The 18,936-nt window shown below is 40.0% G+C and overlaps 1 protein-coding gene across 1 annotated transcript in view; it reads right to left on the reverse strand.

Moving 5' to 3' along the window:
- The window catches only part of MBOAT1 (membrane bound O-acyltransferase domain containing 1), a gene marked incomplete at its 3' end in the record, with an annotated part of 39,088 nt that extends 23,178 nt beyond the window's left edge, over positions 1-15,910 (reverse strand). The window contains exons 1-3 of the mRNA XM_010004523.1: positions 15,698-15,910; positions 985-1,130; positions 377-454 (exon numbers count right to left, since the gene is read on the reverse strand). Coding sequence (XP_010002825.1) covers positions 377-454; positions 985-1,130; positions 15,698-15,910 — 437 coding nt within the window. The remainder of the gene's footprint in view (positions 1-376; positions 455-984; positions 1,131-15,697) is intronic.
- Positions 15,911-18,936: the final 3,026 nt, after the last annotated feature.

The following is an 18,936-nucleotide window of genomic DNA, read 5'->3' on the forward strand; positions in this document are numbered from 1 at the left end:
TGAAGAATAAGTGGAAAATACCTAAAGGGGAAAAACACATTACAAAGGATTATGAAAAGCACTTCTCAAGGACACAAAACCAAGGAGAATATGACTTCATTATGTTGTGCAAACCAGAGGCTTGGACATAAGTTGTTAAGCCCACAAGAGCTGACCTTTGAGGCCAACTATTTCATAGGGAAATGCAATATACCAATGCAAAAAAACCACAAATTGAAATTACAGATGCTTCTCTCAGTGAATTAACAAAGCTCCTCCAAGTTACTGGGCAAGAAAGGCAGGAAAGAAGAGAAGGAGGTCCTAAAAAACCCTCATGCTTCTCCATGAAAGAAGTTGTCAGAAGGGCAGGTCCAGTCTTGCAGCCACGTAAGCTCACCTGTGGATGTTGGGAATACTTGCCATATTCATAATGCCATAGTTCATCATCACCAGAACAAAAAGATGAATGGAATACCTTGAAGACAACAAAGTGAGTATTTAGATAATTTCTGTGACCTGGAGGGGCTGCCAGTTCTGAGCAAGGTAATATTTTTCCATGCAAATGAAATAAATGTAGAATCATATCAGGACATCAGTAAAAAATGGATTTTTACAATGACATTCTTATAGCCTGATTATCCAACATGGATTAATACTGCTTGACAAGATATTGTCAACGTGTTTCATTTAGAAAAAGAGCAGCCTACCTCCAAGTGCATATTCAAACTAGACATGTCTTTTCCAAAAGAGGTATCTTCCCAGCAGACTGGTGTGGGTCTAACTTCCAGAACAAACATTACAGCCTTCACTCACAAATACTTTGGTGGCTCATTTACTTTGATGGTTTGGGATGGTTATTTCAGCTAGGATTTATATTATTTATTTATTTTTTTAGGATAACATAGAACGTATCTTAAGACTAAAAAGATGTAATCTAGAAAAGATTATAGGAATTTTAAAAATATTTTTACCCAAGACTTATCTACATGGTGACTAAATACTCACCACCCAAAGCAGAAGACAGCAAAATATATTCCAAAGAGGGTGGCAAATGCATGGCGAACAGCAGAGCTGGCATGACTGGGACCCAAGTAAATACGAAACCAAAATGCAGCCAAAAGTGCAAACAGTTGACAGGCTACAAAATTGATCTGCAAAAGACAAATAAAGTGAAAAATGGTTGTGACTCTTAAAGGAGGGCAGGAAGGAGTCTCTCCATTCTCAGAACAATAATGAGTGGAGGCCAGGGGGAGGAAAACTGAATGCAATTACTTTTTTGTTTCTTAGCACTCTCACTCATAAGCCCAAGCAGGAACTTTCTTCAGCTGATGACAGAAGGGATCAAAGAAGCATGTAACCAGCTGAAAACTCAGGCAGGAAAAAACCCAGGCTCCAGCTACCCAAGGTACAGGAGGGCTCTGGGCATCCCACTCTCCCCAGATCAGCGCTCTGCTACTTGGCATGCCAATCCAACCCAGGCACAGGGGACATCAACCCCCTCTCTGTCCTTTCAGTGGGAGGCAGAGGCTAGGAAGCAGACTTGGGACACTGAAGCACTGCCTCAATGCCTGGCATCCTCCACAAAACCCAAAACAAGGGTAAATCAACAATCCCGATGTGACGCTCTTTCACAAGCAATAACTGGACAGACTTCTATCTGGCTGAAGTCCTCCACAGCATCCTCCAAGCAGCCCTTCCAACTTACCATTATTTTTGTCCTTCAAAAGTGCAAATAAAACAACTTTGCTCTACTACCATGCAGACAGCTAAAGGAAAATGCTTATCAACTATTCTTTTACCACTCCATGTCTCTACAGAGCATAGGAAGCAGCACAGCCCTATTGTAAGGTGGCGGCAGGAGCACAAGACAGGTAGATGCAGAGGGCAAGCAGTCCAGGATGAGGCTACATCAACCAGACACTAGGAAAAGCAAAAGCTGCAGTGTTCTCAGAGCAAAAGTGACACCAAGCTGTCTTCTTCAAGGCACATTTATTTTGCCAGCCTCAGCAAAAAATCCCAGAAGTCAGAGAATAGAGCTCAGGAGCTGTCCCTAACAGATCAATACAGCAACAGGATATAACATCCATAAGTCCAGCCTGGATCCTAGACAGCTGGAGTTAAATTCATTTATTCAGCTGCAGACTTTTTTTATTAAAAAAAAAAACCAAACCAAAACAAAAAAACCCCACAACTCAAAAAAAAAAAAAAAAGAAAAAAAGAAAAAAAGACAAAACCCTGAGCTCTTCAGCAGCAAGTCATCCTAGACTGAGCAAAACTAAATTGGCTGCAACATTTAAGCAGTCAGTTGGATGAGAGGATTATTCAAAGCTATCAGTCCAGGACAGGATGATATATCTCACTTGGAAATTCTCTGACATGCTGGCCATTCAGAGATGGTTGTATTTGACCAGGCTTCTTGTCAAAAGCATTTACACTGTGTTTAACAAGACACTGCAGCCCCAAACTGCTTCTATTCTGGTGGACTATATCCAACATGATGTTGTTCAAGCAAAAGCTTTTATTAAAGGTTTGTTGGCTACATTGCTGCAGTTCCTCTATTGCAGTGATGCAGATAGCCATGCAAGAGAGTAATGCAATCATTTAAATACTTAGATATGCTGAATTTTAATTCTTTGGAGCAGAGAATATATCTATGTAAGCAACTAACATTTGTAACAGATAGTATCATAGAACTATATCCAAAAGCAAGTAATTAGGAATGTCTCATCTTGACAACACTTTACAATTCTTATTTTCTGTGCAAGATTTAAAAAGAGAACAATATAGAATCACAGAATTATTCAGGTTGGAAAAGACCCTTGAGTCCAGCCATCATCCCTACTCTACAAAGTCCTCCCCTAAACCACATCCAAACAACCCTTAAACACATCCAGGGACGGTGAATCAACCACCTCTCTGGGCAGCCTGTTCCAGTGTCTGAGCACTCTTCTCGTGAAAAAACGTTTCCTAATGTCGAGCCTAAACATCCCCTGGTGCAGCTGGAAGCCACTCCCTCTTGTTCTGTTGCTAATTACATGTGAGAAGAGACCACCCCCAGCCTCTCTACAATGACCTTTCAGGTAGTTGCAGAGACTGATGAGGTCTCCCCTCAGCCTCCTCTTCCTCAAACTAAATATTCCCAACTCCTTCAAGCATTCTTCATAAGATTTATTCTCTAGGCCCTTCACCAGCTTCGTTGCCCTCCTGTGTTCTCACTCCAGCACCTCGATATTTCTCTTGAATTGAGGTGCCCAAAACTGGACACAATACTCCAGGTGTGGCCTCACCAGTGCTGAGCACAGGGGGACAATCACCTCTCCTTCTGCTGGTCACACTATTTCTAATACAGGCCAGGATGCCACTGGCTTTCTTGGCCACCTGGGCACACTGCTGGCTCATATTCAGCCGCTTGTCAATCAGAACCCCCAGGTCCTTTCCTGCCAAGCAGCTTTCCAGCCACACTTCCCCAAGACTGGAGTGTTGCCTGGGGTTGTTGTGGCCCAAGCGCAGGACCCAGCACTTGGCCTTGTTGAAGCCCAGACCACTGACATCAGCCCAACCATCTAATCTAACCAAGTCTCTCTGCAGAGCCTCCCTATCCTCACGCAGATCAACCCTCTCACCTAGCTTGGTGTCATCTGTGAACTTACTGATAATACACTCTATGTTCTTATCAAGACCACCAATAAAGATGTTAAACAGAAACAGTCCCAACACTGAGCCCTGAGGACACCACTTGTGACTGGCCCCAGCTGGGTTTGACTCCACTGACTTCCACTCTTTGGGCCCAAATGTCCAGCCAGTGCTTGATCCAACAGATCGTGTGCTCATCCAGGCCATACCACAAAATTCATATGCTGCAGTACAAATCCCAAACTCCCACCTGATCTATAACAATACAGTTACACTTAAAACACTAACTCCTGCTTCCAAAGCCAGAGTTCTCACAGAAATGGCTGAAAACATTCCCTCTGATTGTATCCTTTCTAAGCAAGGTCCCAAGAATGATGGATGCCAATTCATCAGTGACAACTGAGTGAACCTTAATCCTACCTCAGCCTGCTTCCACTTGGGGTCAATACTTGTTCATCTAGGTGAGCTCAACTTTATAACATGCAGAGCCCCTCTGATTCAGTGTAAAGAAACAAAGTGCAGAGACTCCAATAAACCTGATTTGGCTGATTGATTAAAAGACAATACCCCCCTCTGTGCAGCATCACTCATAGAAGCTTTATACCAACATAAAACATCAAGATAAGCAAGTGTGTGCTTTGTTTTGTATGTTCCATTTGAGATGTAAAGTTGCTGGGACTTCAGAGGTTCACAGACAGAGCAAAATGAACATGCAAGAACCCATGGCAGACACACTTCTAATACTATTTATGTAGCTAAGGCAGGTAACCACAGAAGCAGCAGAAAACAAGCAGCAGACACTTCATCACAAGCTAACTTGTACAGAGTACAAGAGTACATCACGGCACAGCAGCCTTGCATGCACATACTGCTGCTTGCCTACACTATCAGTTCCTCTGAGCACAAGCTATCTGTGCTACTTGAAGTTAGCATGGGTGCAGCAACTGTACCACTGCCAGGTCTTCATTTTGTTGTGCAAATTAACCAACACCATTTCTTCTCTGCACTGTTTTTGTAGGAGTTGGGGTAAATAAATCCGTGTATCAGCCTAAAAGCAAAAGTATTTGCCTGCCTTACATTTCCATCAGCTTTCAATTTATAAGGGTTGTATCTGCAGAGCAGCCAAATGTCACAGATCCAAGGTACTCAGCAAGCAATAACCTCAGAATACAAGCTTTCATTCACCCTTTTTATAGTGAGTCTAGCTAGAATGTACCTTACAGAGGAATGGCTACAACACACCATTAAAAAGATTCAAAAACCTATAGAGATTAGCCTTCCTTTTCAGGATCCATAAATGACAGTGATGGTGTTGAAGAGGCACAGACACACACATCAGAATTCCTGAGCATCATTTGAACACTGAGTGACCTACCACAACAGCACAAAGCAAGTGAGAAGGCTGCACCCAAAGCATTCCTTGGGAAATTGACTCCCAGATACAAAAAAAAAAAAAAAAAATGCAGTCTGAAATGCAGAAAGAGAAGACTTTTGCTCACAGGCCCAGAACACTCATGCCTTCGCCCTCCAGTTTGAACTGCAGTCACCTGAACTGTCTGGCAGCTTTCCAGGTTCCTTTTCCCCGTGGCCATGTTCTTCTGACAGGCAGCACTGCCTCTAAATAAAACATGCTGCATTTGTTTGTCTACTGCTAAGGTTCTCAGGGTTTTTTTGTGCATATTTACAGTGACAAACACACATCACAAAAAGCACTCAGCTTCAAAGGATTCGTCAGCAGAGGATTTTGGAGAGGGATACCAATGAACATGAAAGCCAGGTAAATACAATGATTACTGATAAGACCTTTTTGTCATCCATGAGGTATTTGGCACCTGTTGGACAAAGCCATTGTAGAACACTCCTTGTATCTGTCCACCTTTAAGCCTGCACTTAGAATCTGAATGCACCAAGATGACCTCCAGTCTCTGTGGGCTTCAGTGTGAAGACCAAACTTAGCTGCAAAGAGCTCACTGCACACAGTTTACTGCCAAACTGACTTTGAGAGGTGCTAAGCAGTTGCAGAATACTTCTGCAGATCAACCCCTTCCGAGTTTACCTGAGCCAAAAATAAAACCATGGATAAAACCAGGAAAAATATTTTCTTAACAATAACCTGTCACAAAGAGAGCTGGGAGGTTGATTGTTTCTTGGGTTTGGGGCATGTAAGACAAATGTCAAGACACCAATAAAACTGGGGAACTCCCAAGTGCTGAGAAAATTCATTCTGCCTGGCAAGCTGAACTCTGTATTTAACACTGAGCACTCACTTTGATACCAGACCAGATCTGGTCTGTTCTCCACAGAGTAGTAGAGGGATGTAATAGCTTTTCAGATGCCTATCACTTTTGTTTAGTTGTGTACATGTAACATTTTAAACACATGCAGTGTGCACATGCATACACATGAAGACTGCCAGATCATCTATTTAACAGGAATTTTATTCTTCACTCTATATGCCTAAGTTATCTAAGGAAAGAGATCCCTAAGATTTTAAGAAACATTGCGCTGCATCACGAGTGAAGTAATACTCACACTTTCCTTCCTTTCCCTTCCCAAAGAGGAAAGGGTTCATATTCCCTTTTGGTTATTTCCCACTGTTGCTAGAAACACTTTGTAAACAGTAAATTGCGGGCTTCTGCACATTGATGAATGGTGTCCAAACAAAAATAACATGAAAATAGAAAAGAAATTATACAAGAATTAACTCTTCTCATTCCAACCCACCATTATACATAACTTAATCCATGTTTTTAGCTAGTCATATCTATTCAGTGCTGACATCATTTTTTCACACATTTTCAATTTTGCCAGCAGAAAATAAACACCTTTGCTTTTTACAAGTATTTTCTTCCATGCTCTAGAGAGTGAGATGTAATAAAATCAAGAATCACAGCACATTATATGTTGCCAAAACCAGATACTGTCTTCCTTTTATTTTCCGTTATTAAACACTGGAAGACAGCAAGGCAGTCTCATCACAGTATCCTGCACCCACATCTGGAAGACTTGTATCTGAGTCACAGCCAGCTAAAGACAGCTTTGCAATGTAGAAACAAGATATCTGCAATTTTGGAGAGAGAGAAAGAAAACCTGGAACAGCTCCAGCCCAACTGGATTGATAGTTATTTTTGTCTGGTTGAGGAATTGTTTAATATCTAATAGTCTTGACTTTAAAAGGACAGATGGATCCAGAGCATGTAAACACCAGATAGGAACAGAAAAAAACCCAAAACAACCTGTAGTTCCTTCCTTTATCCTTTCAAACTGTAGAAGCAATAACTCAAAGTAGTATTTAGACTGCAAATCAGAGTTTTATACCAAGCTAGCAATCAAGTCAAACCAACCAACCATACACCTATCATGTTGACACAAGAATAATCAAACATAATGGTTTCAAGATCCTCATACTATTATGCTAAGTCAAAGCCCTCCAAGTACATAAAAGGTTAGTTCCACCTCCCTCGAGACTTTATATCTTCTCCAGTTTAAGATAGGGTGAAACTAACTTGGCAAATGTTGGACTGGTCCTGTAGGAAGGGGAAACACTAACTCTTAGGCATCTGGAGTCATCTTTTCAGTCATTGGCAGGGCATACAACATGGGAAAGTAATCTCTTCAACTTCCTAACCATTCTCAGAGGAAAACCATAAAACTTTTTGCTCTTTTATTTGTTCCCATTAACCATCTGCAGAAGGGCACTTTTAAAGCAACAGCCACTTGGCAAGTCACAAAATAAAAGTTCCAAATACCTGAAGTTAAATACATATGTCCCAAAATCTCAGCATTTGGAGGATACAAGCCCACTGCCAATAACACTGAGTGAGAACAAGTATCACCTTTCATTCTAGGGCAAACTGGCTCAATGGTGGGGGTTAAAAAAGTAAAAAAAGGTAGCAATTTGTTAAATTCCTGTAACAGGAAGGTCATGGAGCCACAGCTCATTTCCAGGAGACAGGCAAATGTGCTTTTTGGTGCACTGGAAAATGACTGAAAAAAACCCTGCAAATATCTTATGAGGAGAAGCTGAGAAGTGCTTTTTCTAGCTAGAAGCTCTTGGGATGGGAAAAAGAAAATAGGAGGCAAAACCTGGCCTTATGCCCTTCCACCAGATAATCACAAATAGTCTTGTTCACTGCTCACCATAGTTCATTGAAGGCTACTAACCACTCCTTTCAGGAACTTTCAATTCCCTTCATCCCACAAGCCTCACATCTGCAAATCTCCCTATTTAAAGAAGTGATAACAGACTTTTGAGGATTGCTAGATCAGACTCTAAGAAGAGATCATAAAAAAAGATTAAGCACATGGACTTTTAGTTTAGTGCTTTTAACATTTTCCATGTAGTTAACTATCGGGAAGAAATGTCCTGCATTCTGTTTTGACCACAAAAATACTTTGTTTTTCCTTTTCTACTTCTTTTTCTCCCTTATTCTAGCAGAAAAACTGATGTCACTTTCAAAAAATCTAGGAGGATATAACAAATTGACCACATAGCTCTCTTCAAAGTCCAAATGGCAATTAAGTCCATACCCAAACCAGACAGCCCTCTGTAAGCAAGATTCCTATTAATGCTGTAATTCATTCACTCTGAAAATCACTATGAAAAATCATAAGCAACCACGTTGATAAAAACTAGGGACAGCAACTCCTTCTGAAGGCAAACCACTGTCTGTGTGTCTGTGGAGTTCAACAGAGTTTCAGCAATGTTTCAGAAAGGGGATGCCATAATAAAAGATTCCACTTTGCCAGACCAGCCCCTTCTTCCAGGATGGCATCTTTCTTGCCAAGAGTAAAGCAAGAAATACAGAAGTATAATCACTGATCTTCTGTTTAGATTATTTTGCCCATATGACTAAAGACACCTGGCAAACCACATGTTTAAGTTCACTTTGCTGGAGATATTTATACTTCGATGTTGAAAAACAGACCTGCTGTTATGATAGCATTTTGTAATACCCAAATTGTGATATTTAAAATGGGTGTGTTAAGAACGAGAGACAGAATATTCTTCAGTCAGATCATCTCAAAGATATCTGATACTTAACTGAAATTTTTCAAAATATTTTGCTCTTTCAGGCTATTTTTATGAACTATAAGGAAAAATAACTCTCTACAGAGATCGCTTAACTCTATGCAGGGAGGTGACAAACACCCCCAAAAAGAGGGCAACATCACAGAAATCATGTCAAGCTTCCCACTGCCAGAATTTTTACTTGGGCTTCCACAAAGGATAAGTATTCCTGTAACATCATCTGTGCAGGTCTCCTTACTGCTCACAGTGGTATCACTTTGCACAGAACTCAGTGCACCAAGAGCCAGTACAAACAGTCATTTGTGATGAAATCAGAATTGACTGCCACTTGCAAGGTGCTGTATTTTGTGTCTACACCCAGGCACTGTGAATTGCAAACAGCATAGATCAGACAGGAGACAATTCATTTACCTTGGGAAAATACCGATAGGACTACTGAAAAGCCACATCTCCAATATTATACTGGAGTAAGTAATTTCTCTGCCGCATTGTTGCAGGAGTCCTGTGGAAGACTTTGAGGGAGCAGAAGAAAAGGTTTGAAAATATAATTTCTCTCATGGGAGAGAGAGAGAAAGAAGATTATATGCATGATTAATGTAAGACTACCGTCCTCATCAGAAGCAGCACTTTGTTCTCATAGCCCTGGCTTTTTTGTTGCTGTTGCATGTGGAATATCAAGTTGGTAAACCAGAAAATGCCCAATTGACAGTATTTTGGCCTGTTAATGCTGTTTTCCTGGTAAAATTCTGCTGTTTCCCTACTTATATGGTCAAATATCCTTCCATGATTTAGACTATAAACTTGAAACAGATGTTCTTTCTGGATTACCTCTATGAAGCCACAAGCAGAATAATCACTAGCAGGACACACAAACACAGCTACAGAATAGTTTAAACCCTGAGTCATCAGAAATTTTGAAAGAAAAACATGTAAGTCAGAAGTAAGCTAGAGAAGTCAAATCTACATCATAACGCTAAGTCACACACCCATACATTTACCTTTGATGGCTGATAAAGTTAACATGTGGACTCGATCCAAATACAGCTTTAGCTTGCTGTCAACAAGCTCTTACAATGAACTGTAATGACTCTGTATGCTGAACAGATGTTTAAGCAGTGATCATTTATGTGCAGCAATGTTCTGTCACTACCTGTAACTCAGTAATTCCTGTTCTCTCAGTAAGTAATGTCAAAATACAGCATGATGAAATTTCCTTGTACCCGACATACACAGCACTAATTCCCACATGTAACAGAAAGAGCAGTAAAAATCAAACAAGCTGGAGCCTTTAGTCATTCAGGCATTTTTTTAAAACCAGAATGCCTTTACATTGTTAGGAGAGCTGCCTCATTTCTTCAGACTAGTCAGCAGAGAGGCAGCATACAAATTACAGTGCCTTCAACTAAAAAAAGGTATAGGTAATAGGTATTGTTCTCAGCTGGACCTTTCAGACTAATTTCAGAATAATTTGACATACCTCTATGCAGGTATAGTATTGCACGGTACAATGTGGCAGACTTGTCTAAAAGTAAACAAGCAGGTCAGAGTGTATAAGATTTTTTAATGAGAAAAGGAAAAAGAGGAATGAAATGTCATTATTCAACTGGGAATCTTGGCAGCAAAAAAAACCCTAAACCACCGGGACTACCAGCCTTGCTTTTATAAAGGCTTCCACAGGAAGTATGAAGTCACTGAGATCTTGTATTTCTCGTAGGAAAGATGTAATCTTGTACCTCTTACCCTTCTTGCTTATACATAGATTTATACTGATGCAGACGGAACAGGCTGACCAGTCATCACATTATTCTGTCACTCCAGCTCTTCTCACAGGGTACACCCAAAAGACCTGATTTAAGCACATGTAATTTTAGGAGATAGATGCTGAAGTGAAAATGAACAGAAACAAGGAAAACAACAACTCCAGGAGAGTAAGACACATCAAAGCAGAGTCCTGCGTGCCTGCAAATCCTCCTCTGGAAGTCCTCAGAGCCCTAGAAACCTCCCATACCAGGGACACCACAGCACTGTTTCCCCCCTTTCTTTGCCACCTCTGGGGCTCAGGCAACTGACTTGGATCCTTAGTTTTCACAATCATTAGTTAAATACACCAGTTACACATATTTTTCTCAGAAATGAATTATTGGGTAATAGGTATTGTTCCCAACTGGACTTTTCAGACCTGACAAGTGCTCCCAAACCCCAAACAATTACTGTCATAGAAGCTCTCACCAGCATAGCCTAGCCCCTGCTACCCAACACCATCATCTCATCCAACACAGACAGTAGGTCAGCAACAAAAACGAAGCAGGAACGAGACAGGTTCCATCAGATCCAGCTCAAGTCCATCAGCCTCAAGAACCAACTGCTCAGGAGATTTCAGTCCAGTTTCTGATTCTGTATTCTTCAGTAAATAGCTTCAAAGTAGGAATGCTAAGAGTAGCACCAACACAGATCTGCATTTTCTCCCCAGATTAAAAGGTTTTGCTTTTTAAAACTTAGAACACAGTACAGCAAGTCAAGCACCTTTTCACTTGGTCTATGCAGCAGACATAAGTACAAAGTTTATTTATTCAAAATGCAAAGGAAAACAATACCAAGTTATGTGCACATACCCAGCCATGCTGCTGGCATGTCCTTCTGTGGCTTCAATTTAAGTTATATTCCCTAAATACCAATGCAAGTATGAATGTAGGAATGGCAGGATCCTTCTAGCAATGTTTCTGAAGTCCCCGTTCAGAAACATGCTTGAATTTCAGGCCAGATGAAAGCCTTGTACCTGCACATAATCACCAATTTAAAAATAAAACAGTAGGCTTAAAGTGTAACCCTTCACTAGAATGGGAACTGGCATATCTAAAATAACTTGCCCCATTATTGCTGTTGGTCTGTGCAATTCTATGTTCAGTTCCTTTTCAGTGGAAAAACGTTATCAGTGGTCTTCAAAAACACACGCCAATATAAAGAGAGCAGTTCTGTTCACGTTATCCCAGTGATACCCCAGTAAATGCACACAACAGGAAGAAACAAACATCAGCAAGGGGGAAAAAGTGCCAACCTCACAAGTCATTTTAAACCAGAAGAAAGTTGGGCGCTTTTTATCCCCACCATAGAAACTGTCAGCACTGTACTAAATTTAGGTACATTGTCCTTGGAATTAAGTGGCTTGATCAAAGACTAAATCTTTCAGACATGGCAATGGCATTATGTAAGAATTCATTAGGCACTCACACATTGAAAATCTGGAACATCCTGTATTAAAACACTCAATCATGCTCCCAGTAACTTAAAACAAGGCATTGTAAAAATTATCATATTAGGACGTGCTTCAAAAATTTATGCAAGGACTTTGCTAGAGGAAAGGGTAGAATTTATCTGTCTTAAGATTGATGTTGATACCTGAGCTAGTCCATCTAAATTTCTTTTATTGTCAATGGAGGAAAAGGTAATTCTAGGTTGCAGTTCCTCTAATACTAAAACACAAGTCTAAAATAGGTACTGCTACCTGTAATCTAGATCCATACATTTAGATGTAGAAACATACACTGCACTTACAAAGATGAACAGTAGCTATACTACAGACATTGACAAGAAAATTGAAATCTCTAGACTCTGAAACTGGACTTCCATATAACTAAAATAATGAAAATTTCAAAAATCATGCACAGTCTCTGGTGATCCATTTTTTGGTTTAACATCTAAAGACACCATGAAACAGTTCATATTCCAAAAGCTGGTATTCTGCAATAAACTAAGCCCTCTTCAAGCACCTGAAATGGAGTTGGGAAATGAAAAAAACAAAGGGGGAAAGTGCCTATCAGGGGGCACTTCTGAAAAAAAAAAAAATTACTAACAATATGTTAAGTATATTTACTGCCAGACACAAGTGGAAGTTTTAGGCCAGCAATGCTCCTACACGATGGGTGATGGTTGTAGTCAGATGCTCCCAGTTTCCTGCCTGTGCATGCAGGTGCTGCAAACCTCAGATCTTCCTGTCCTCCTCCTTGTCTAAGCAGTTTTGCACCTCCAAATCACCCAGTGACAGCACTTGCAGAAGAACAGAAGCAACACATTTGTGAATGACAAACAAAAAGTTTTCAGTTAGTTTACAAACATTACACCAGGGTGCCTCAATAGGTGAGGATCTATGTTCTTCTGCCCGTGCTCCAAACTAGTAAAATATGGGCCACAGATCTCAGGGTGTCACCATACTCCTTCCAACACCACAGGGCCACAGAATTTGCTAAAAGAGGTACAAAAACTATTCCCAACTACTTTTCAACATGGAACTCCCTCGCAGAAAAAAAGAGGATACACAAAGATTTTGGGAAGCTGTCAGTAAGGGCCAGGGAAAGTCTGCAGTGAATCTGCTCAGCCCTGGATCTCCAAGAAGGAATGAGTTTTCCACCTTTCTTCGAAACTAAACTGACTGTAAAACAGCCCTTTATTGTAGAGTTAATTTTCAGTCAGCTCAACCGGTACAGATGCACAACTGAGAGTTTTTTCACAAGAGAAAAAAAAGGAACATGACACAAGCAGAGGGAATATATGCAGAACCTCCTCTTTTAGTAGAAAACTTCAGTCAGATGCATTTATTTGACTGTGAAAAGCAAATTTTCAGTTTATATTTTGGCAATTATCTTTGAAAATGTGAGTTAGTAACTCACTCTCTTTGTTTGCATAAACAATGGAAACTGTATTCTGCAGTTGCTTGCAGAGAGTACCCCCATTTCCATCGTGGACCTTAATTCTGCTGGCAAGTAAATTTTCTAAAAAGCTTTTTTCAACACATTTTACCCTATTTCCAAAGAACTGTGTACTGCTCTGCATTCTTGTTCTACAGTTTAAATGTAAAATTACTGCTCTATGCTGCTTAATATAAAAGTTGTCTAGCTAACCTGCATTCATGTGGGCTTCAGACTTATTTTTAATCCCTTCAGAACCGTGGCAGGAAGAGAAGCCACCAATACAACATGTGCAGAGACAATATCTTGTTGTGGCTGGTTTTCCTTCCTTATTTCTGCTCAGAATTTGCAGCACGCTTGCTTCACAGTCATTTATTTTGGATCTTGAACCAAGCAAGAAGACAAGAGCACAGCCCCAGCTGTTTACTTATGCCTGTGTTACAAGCACCTTACATCTGTAGCAAGTATCTCTGGAAGCTGAACTTTGGAGCATGTCTAATTTTAGGCACTCAGCTTCAGACACTATTGAAAACAAGCAACTTGGAGACGACAAGCTCTCAGGATTCAGGGCAAACATCTCAACTATCTGGGAAATCATTAGTACCTTTCCAAAAAGTCATGCCCTGAATGAATTCCAGAGGTTATCCCCTAAAAAAAAATTATTTCCTTGTTTTCCAACTTAGCAACCAAATCAAAACAAAAACTAACAGCAAAACACACAGCATGAGCAACTGCCAGTTGGTAAATAAGCATAAATAAATGTAAAGTAAACAATGCAAAAAAATAAGAGATACTTGGATTTTGCTCGCACTATATTTGTATCTCAGGAAAATAGATTTAATTTGCTTGCCTTATTAAAACCATGCTGCCTTCTTTATCCCCCACTAGAGTTTCAGTCTTTTATTTGCATACAGTACAGCAGAAGTTGGGTTACACTGGTATTTGGAAAAGATAACTGTCATATCAAGAGGAAAAAAAAACACCCCTAAGTTTGTATTACTTAGCCACAGTATTATATTTTTCCCCAGAAGTATTCTTGTCATGCTTATGAGTCAGCAACAGCAGAAACTTAACTTGCTTTTCTTTACAAAGGACAGCAATCATTAGGCAACAGGAATAGGTCTCATTTTTTCCTCTTTAACACTTTTGAAAAAAAGAATTGTCTTACATTTTAGAATTACTACAGTGATGCTCCTAATGTGCAGTGACAGGCAACTTACTGTTCAATAAACAAAGTACAGCAACAAAACTGCAGAAAACTCCCAAGTGAGCTCTTTCCACAATATCCTACAAACTTGCAAATGGTCAGGGAAAAGAAACTCAACCATCCTCTAAGTTGCATAACTAATTACAGCTTCCCTTTCAAACAAATCCTTTACACATAAAGCCTAAAAAAAAGATGCTTTAAAAGAACTAGGACATTGCATGATCTGAACAGCTGACCTGCAAAATTTATTTCCATCTCTATTGCAAGGTTTTATACCACCAACATCTGGCTCTCTCCAAAGTACATTGAGAAAGCATTTCAGGTTTGAGTTTTAGTAAACTCACAATATCTCAAAATGAAGATGGACTTTTTTTCCATTCTTACTGTAGCACTAGAAGTCAGACTGTGGTACCACATCAGCTGTCCTGATGCTGGAAGGCACCCCAGCAATAAGCAGGATGTACTTTATACAGGACAAAAGAGAGAAGACTTGGAAGAGGATGACCTGAGTCCCCACTGACTCCAAGTCTCTCCAGGGGAAAAGCCAGTAGTTCCACCCACCAACAAATAAATGATATCACTATCTTATAGGCAGAAATAGAGCAAGTAATTAAAAAGACCTGATCCTAGACATAGAAAACAGAGGCAGGCCTGCCACCTAGGGTCTTCTAAACTGGTGGGGTATATTGCCCTTATTAGTTATTACCTTCAAAAACTGAAGTGTCAGAGAAAAAGGAAAACGAGAATAAACTATTATTTCTCCTAAAAATCATTAAAACCCTGACTCAACTCTATTCAGACCAAAAATACAGGAAGCCTGACTGAGAAGTAAGGCAATTGAGGTAACAGTACACATAAAATGTGTGATTGATAAATGGTTAGATAACCAACCACTGATCAGGATGTAAGAACCCTTCCAAAGGATGAAGGCAGACTACACCAGACACCTGCTGTTGTAATCTCTTCCAAGCAAATACGCAGATGATGAAGCTTCCAAATACAGCATTAAAGATCTACAGCATGAACTGAACCGACGAAAATGCTCAACATATATGGACAAAAAAAAAAAATAACCTCAAACCTCAACTGTTAAAAATCAAAACAGACAAGTAGGAGCATAACCAGGAGAGAAATACATTGCAAAGCATGTAGGAGGCCAGTTACTTTCTGTATAAACTGATACACGGATAGCTGTAGCTTTGGCTCCTTGAAAGTGGGATGCTTGGAGGAATCAACACTCTTGGGTATTGGTTCATCTTCTCTACCGAGATTTGCTGCTTCCTGCTGTATCACCATGTGAAGAAACTTGTCAAGCAATAAATCCAGTGTCACAGTCAAGCACTGGGAGGAGATGACAACTCTTGCAGACACACCCATAATGGGAGCAGATGTACTTGGGATTGCCAGCAGCAACTCAGGATCCCCAAAGCATCAAGTAACACCAGAAGCAGAGCTGCCAAAACTGGCAGAGCTGTGGGAAAGGATGCAGCAAAAGAATAAATACTCCCCAAAACCTTTTTCTTTTAAGCTATTAAGAATCTTACTCTGGATATCCATGTTTTCCATATAAACATCCAAGCCCACTGGTTTTGGTCAAGTTCTTGGCTTTAGTAGCCTCCTGTTGAAATGGGTTTCACAGTCCAGTTCTGGACTTCATTACATGATACTTCCATTTTAATCACTGTTGAATCTGTAGCCTTCCACTGTTATTGTATTTTTCTCTTCACATGGAGAAACACTGGGATACAGAAGGGAAGAAGTCCCAGATCAATTTCATTTATGCTGCTCGCATATACTTTCAGCATGATACCTCTTAACAGTCACACTTCTAAAGCAAGCAGCCCAATTCTTTTGCTTTGCTTTTCCACATTTAAGAAGAAGTAATTTTTTCTCTTTTATCTTGTTCATATTTTAGTTCTGGTTTCATGACAAAGAAGAACTACAGTAATATTTTTTATTTACAAGAGTGACTACAATGGGACAGAAACATATCACCCATTTCCCTCTGCCCTAGGCCATTCTTTGTTCAAATCCTTATTTTATTTGCTGATTAGCACATCAGCAGAATATCTCTAAAACTTTCTTTTTCCACACTGCTGAGCCCATTTTCCTGTTTGCAATGTTACTGCTACAACTGGCAACTAGTTCCCTAGCAGAGAAGTAGCAACAAAGGTAGCACTAAATCGAAGTTACATTCTCTACATAAAAGACAAATGTTTCCTCCTAAAAATCTATCATATTTCACACTGTACCACGGCAATATGCCTAGACTTTCAACATTCTTGTATATAATAGGCAAAAAACACCCCTACACTGAGTGCAGTGTTATTGTTGCTGTGGCAACTACAGACCACAATTTTTTGCCTCAAGAGAATTAGCATAACCACAACCATACACACAAAGGCATAAACAGCTGTGGGTACCAACAATGTCTACAACTCATTGTACATGTGTAATGCTGCCATCAAAAACTGGATTTAAGTCAAGGAGTAGGTCCTTTAACTCCCCAGTCACTGCCTCCAAACCATTTGTCTACTCTTGTTTTTCACCTTCAATACAGCAGAGCTGGCAAAACATCCTGAGAAACCCTGCAGTGTAAGAAGCATAAGACAACTTGAAGTCTGCTTGCAAGTGAACAAAGTAATTCTAAATCTCTCAAACAGATAAATCATTGACCTATCAGATGGAATTTGCTGGCATAAATACTTACTGCAAACTGTAGGAGTCAGTGATTCAAACTTGCCCTGTGTGAGCTCACATGAGATAAACAAAGTCAATACCGTACTACTCTTTAACACTCCCTTGTACTGATAACAGGAAAAAACCTACTTTCACCAGTTTATAATGTCATTTAAGATAGGTGTAAGAGTTAATCATTAAATCTTTTCTACTCAGCAGTCCTTTAAAAAAAAAACCAACAACACGAAAAAAACACCAATACTTGAGCATGAAAACAAGCATGGAAGTTATTTGAGAAATGTTGGGAGTGGGGTTCCTCAAATGTCTTAGTTTTTGCCTTGTCATTTTGCATTCCCCATTCCTCCCCTATCTGCATACCAGTGCCAAACTGCACTTGAGCAAGAAACCACAAATGAAGAAATTGCTCAAGTCCAATTAGAGCTTTTGTCATAAGACTGAGGCCTGTAGAAGAAGCAAATGCTCACCCTGTGCATGACAGCCAGCCAAAGTTTCCTTCTTTGCCTGAAATAGTTTAGTTTTTATTCCACATGTAATCCAAAGAACTGATCTAAAAGAGTATCTTCACTTCCAGCCATCCCCAGCCTAACTAACTGAACTATGGAAGACCACAGAATATAATTTGATATTGATCGATAATCCTTAAAGTTGCTATTCCATAGGATTGCCAGATTTTTATCTAGGACTTACCAGGCAGATACACTCCAGTGCATCAGCCCTTTCCATAAGTCATGCAGGGTAGGTAGCTCACATGTTTGCAGACAGCACCTCACCCACTATGCTGCAGAGTTTATTCACATGAGGACACAGGCAAAAATTCCATTTTCAAGCTACCCAGGAGCACCAAGTAAGTGTTCATGAGTCCTCAAACCCCACCAGGGCAAAACATCTAGAATAAGGAAAATCAATAATTAAGAATTGTTCTAATATTGAGTGTTTTTTTTGTTCAGGACTAGACAGCATGGCAACAGTCATGCTGGAGTGACTTCCTTACTAGCTTTCAAAGTAATGACTACCACTTCCTGTTCAAAGCTGGTAAAGTTTTCCAGTTAATACTTTGAACTTTTGTTTTAAAATTCTGTTTCATTTGAGTATTTTACTAAAATTTAGCAGAATGACTGAGAACAAACTGTTTGGGAATTTGCAAATGTTTCCATTGATTTGATTCAAAAATACACTTAGAAGGGTTTTTTTCTTCACATTGAGATTTCTTTTTCTTTTAAGCTTGAAGTTTTCTTATCATGAGGGAAGCCCAAAACAGTAAAAAAAAATATTTCCTACCCAACTCCATTAAGGATGCAACATACTGCAAGAATAGCCCCCACAAAAAAAAAAATCTAAAAAAACTACATTTACGTCAGAAACTACTGCTTGTGCTTTTATTTCTGCTTTGGTGCTCACCTACGATTCTGCAAAAGCTGTTTAAAAAGGAAAAGGACAAACAAAAGGAAAAACGACAAACGAAAATTAACACTTCCAGTCAAGACTGCAGGAAGGAGAACGATCAAATCCCACACCTTGCTCTGGGGGTGACCACCAGAGGGGTTTCCCCTTGGCTGTTTTTCTCCATGTGGCATTCTCCCCATCAGCAGAGGCAGGACAAGCTGACCCAACTGAGCCCCTTACAGAACAGACTGGATTCCACACTGTCAGAAGGGACCAAACAAGCCTGACCAGTGCTATGCTCTGCAGAAACCACCAAATGA

Source organism: Chaetura pelagica, unplaced genomic scaffold, assembly GCF_000747805.2.
Source record: "Chaetura pelagica isolate M959 unplaced genomic scaffold, ChaPel_1.0 scaffold78, whole genome shotgun sequence".
NCBI classification, from domain to species: domain Eukaryota; kingdom Metazoa; phylum Chordata; class Aves; order Apodiformes; family Apodidae; genus Chaetura; species Chaetura pelagica.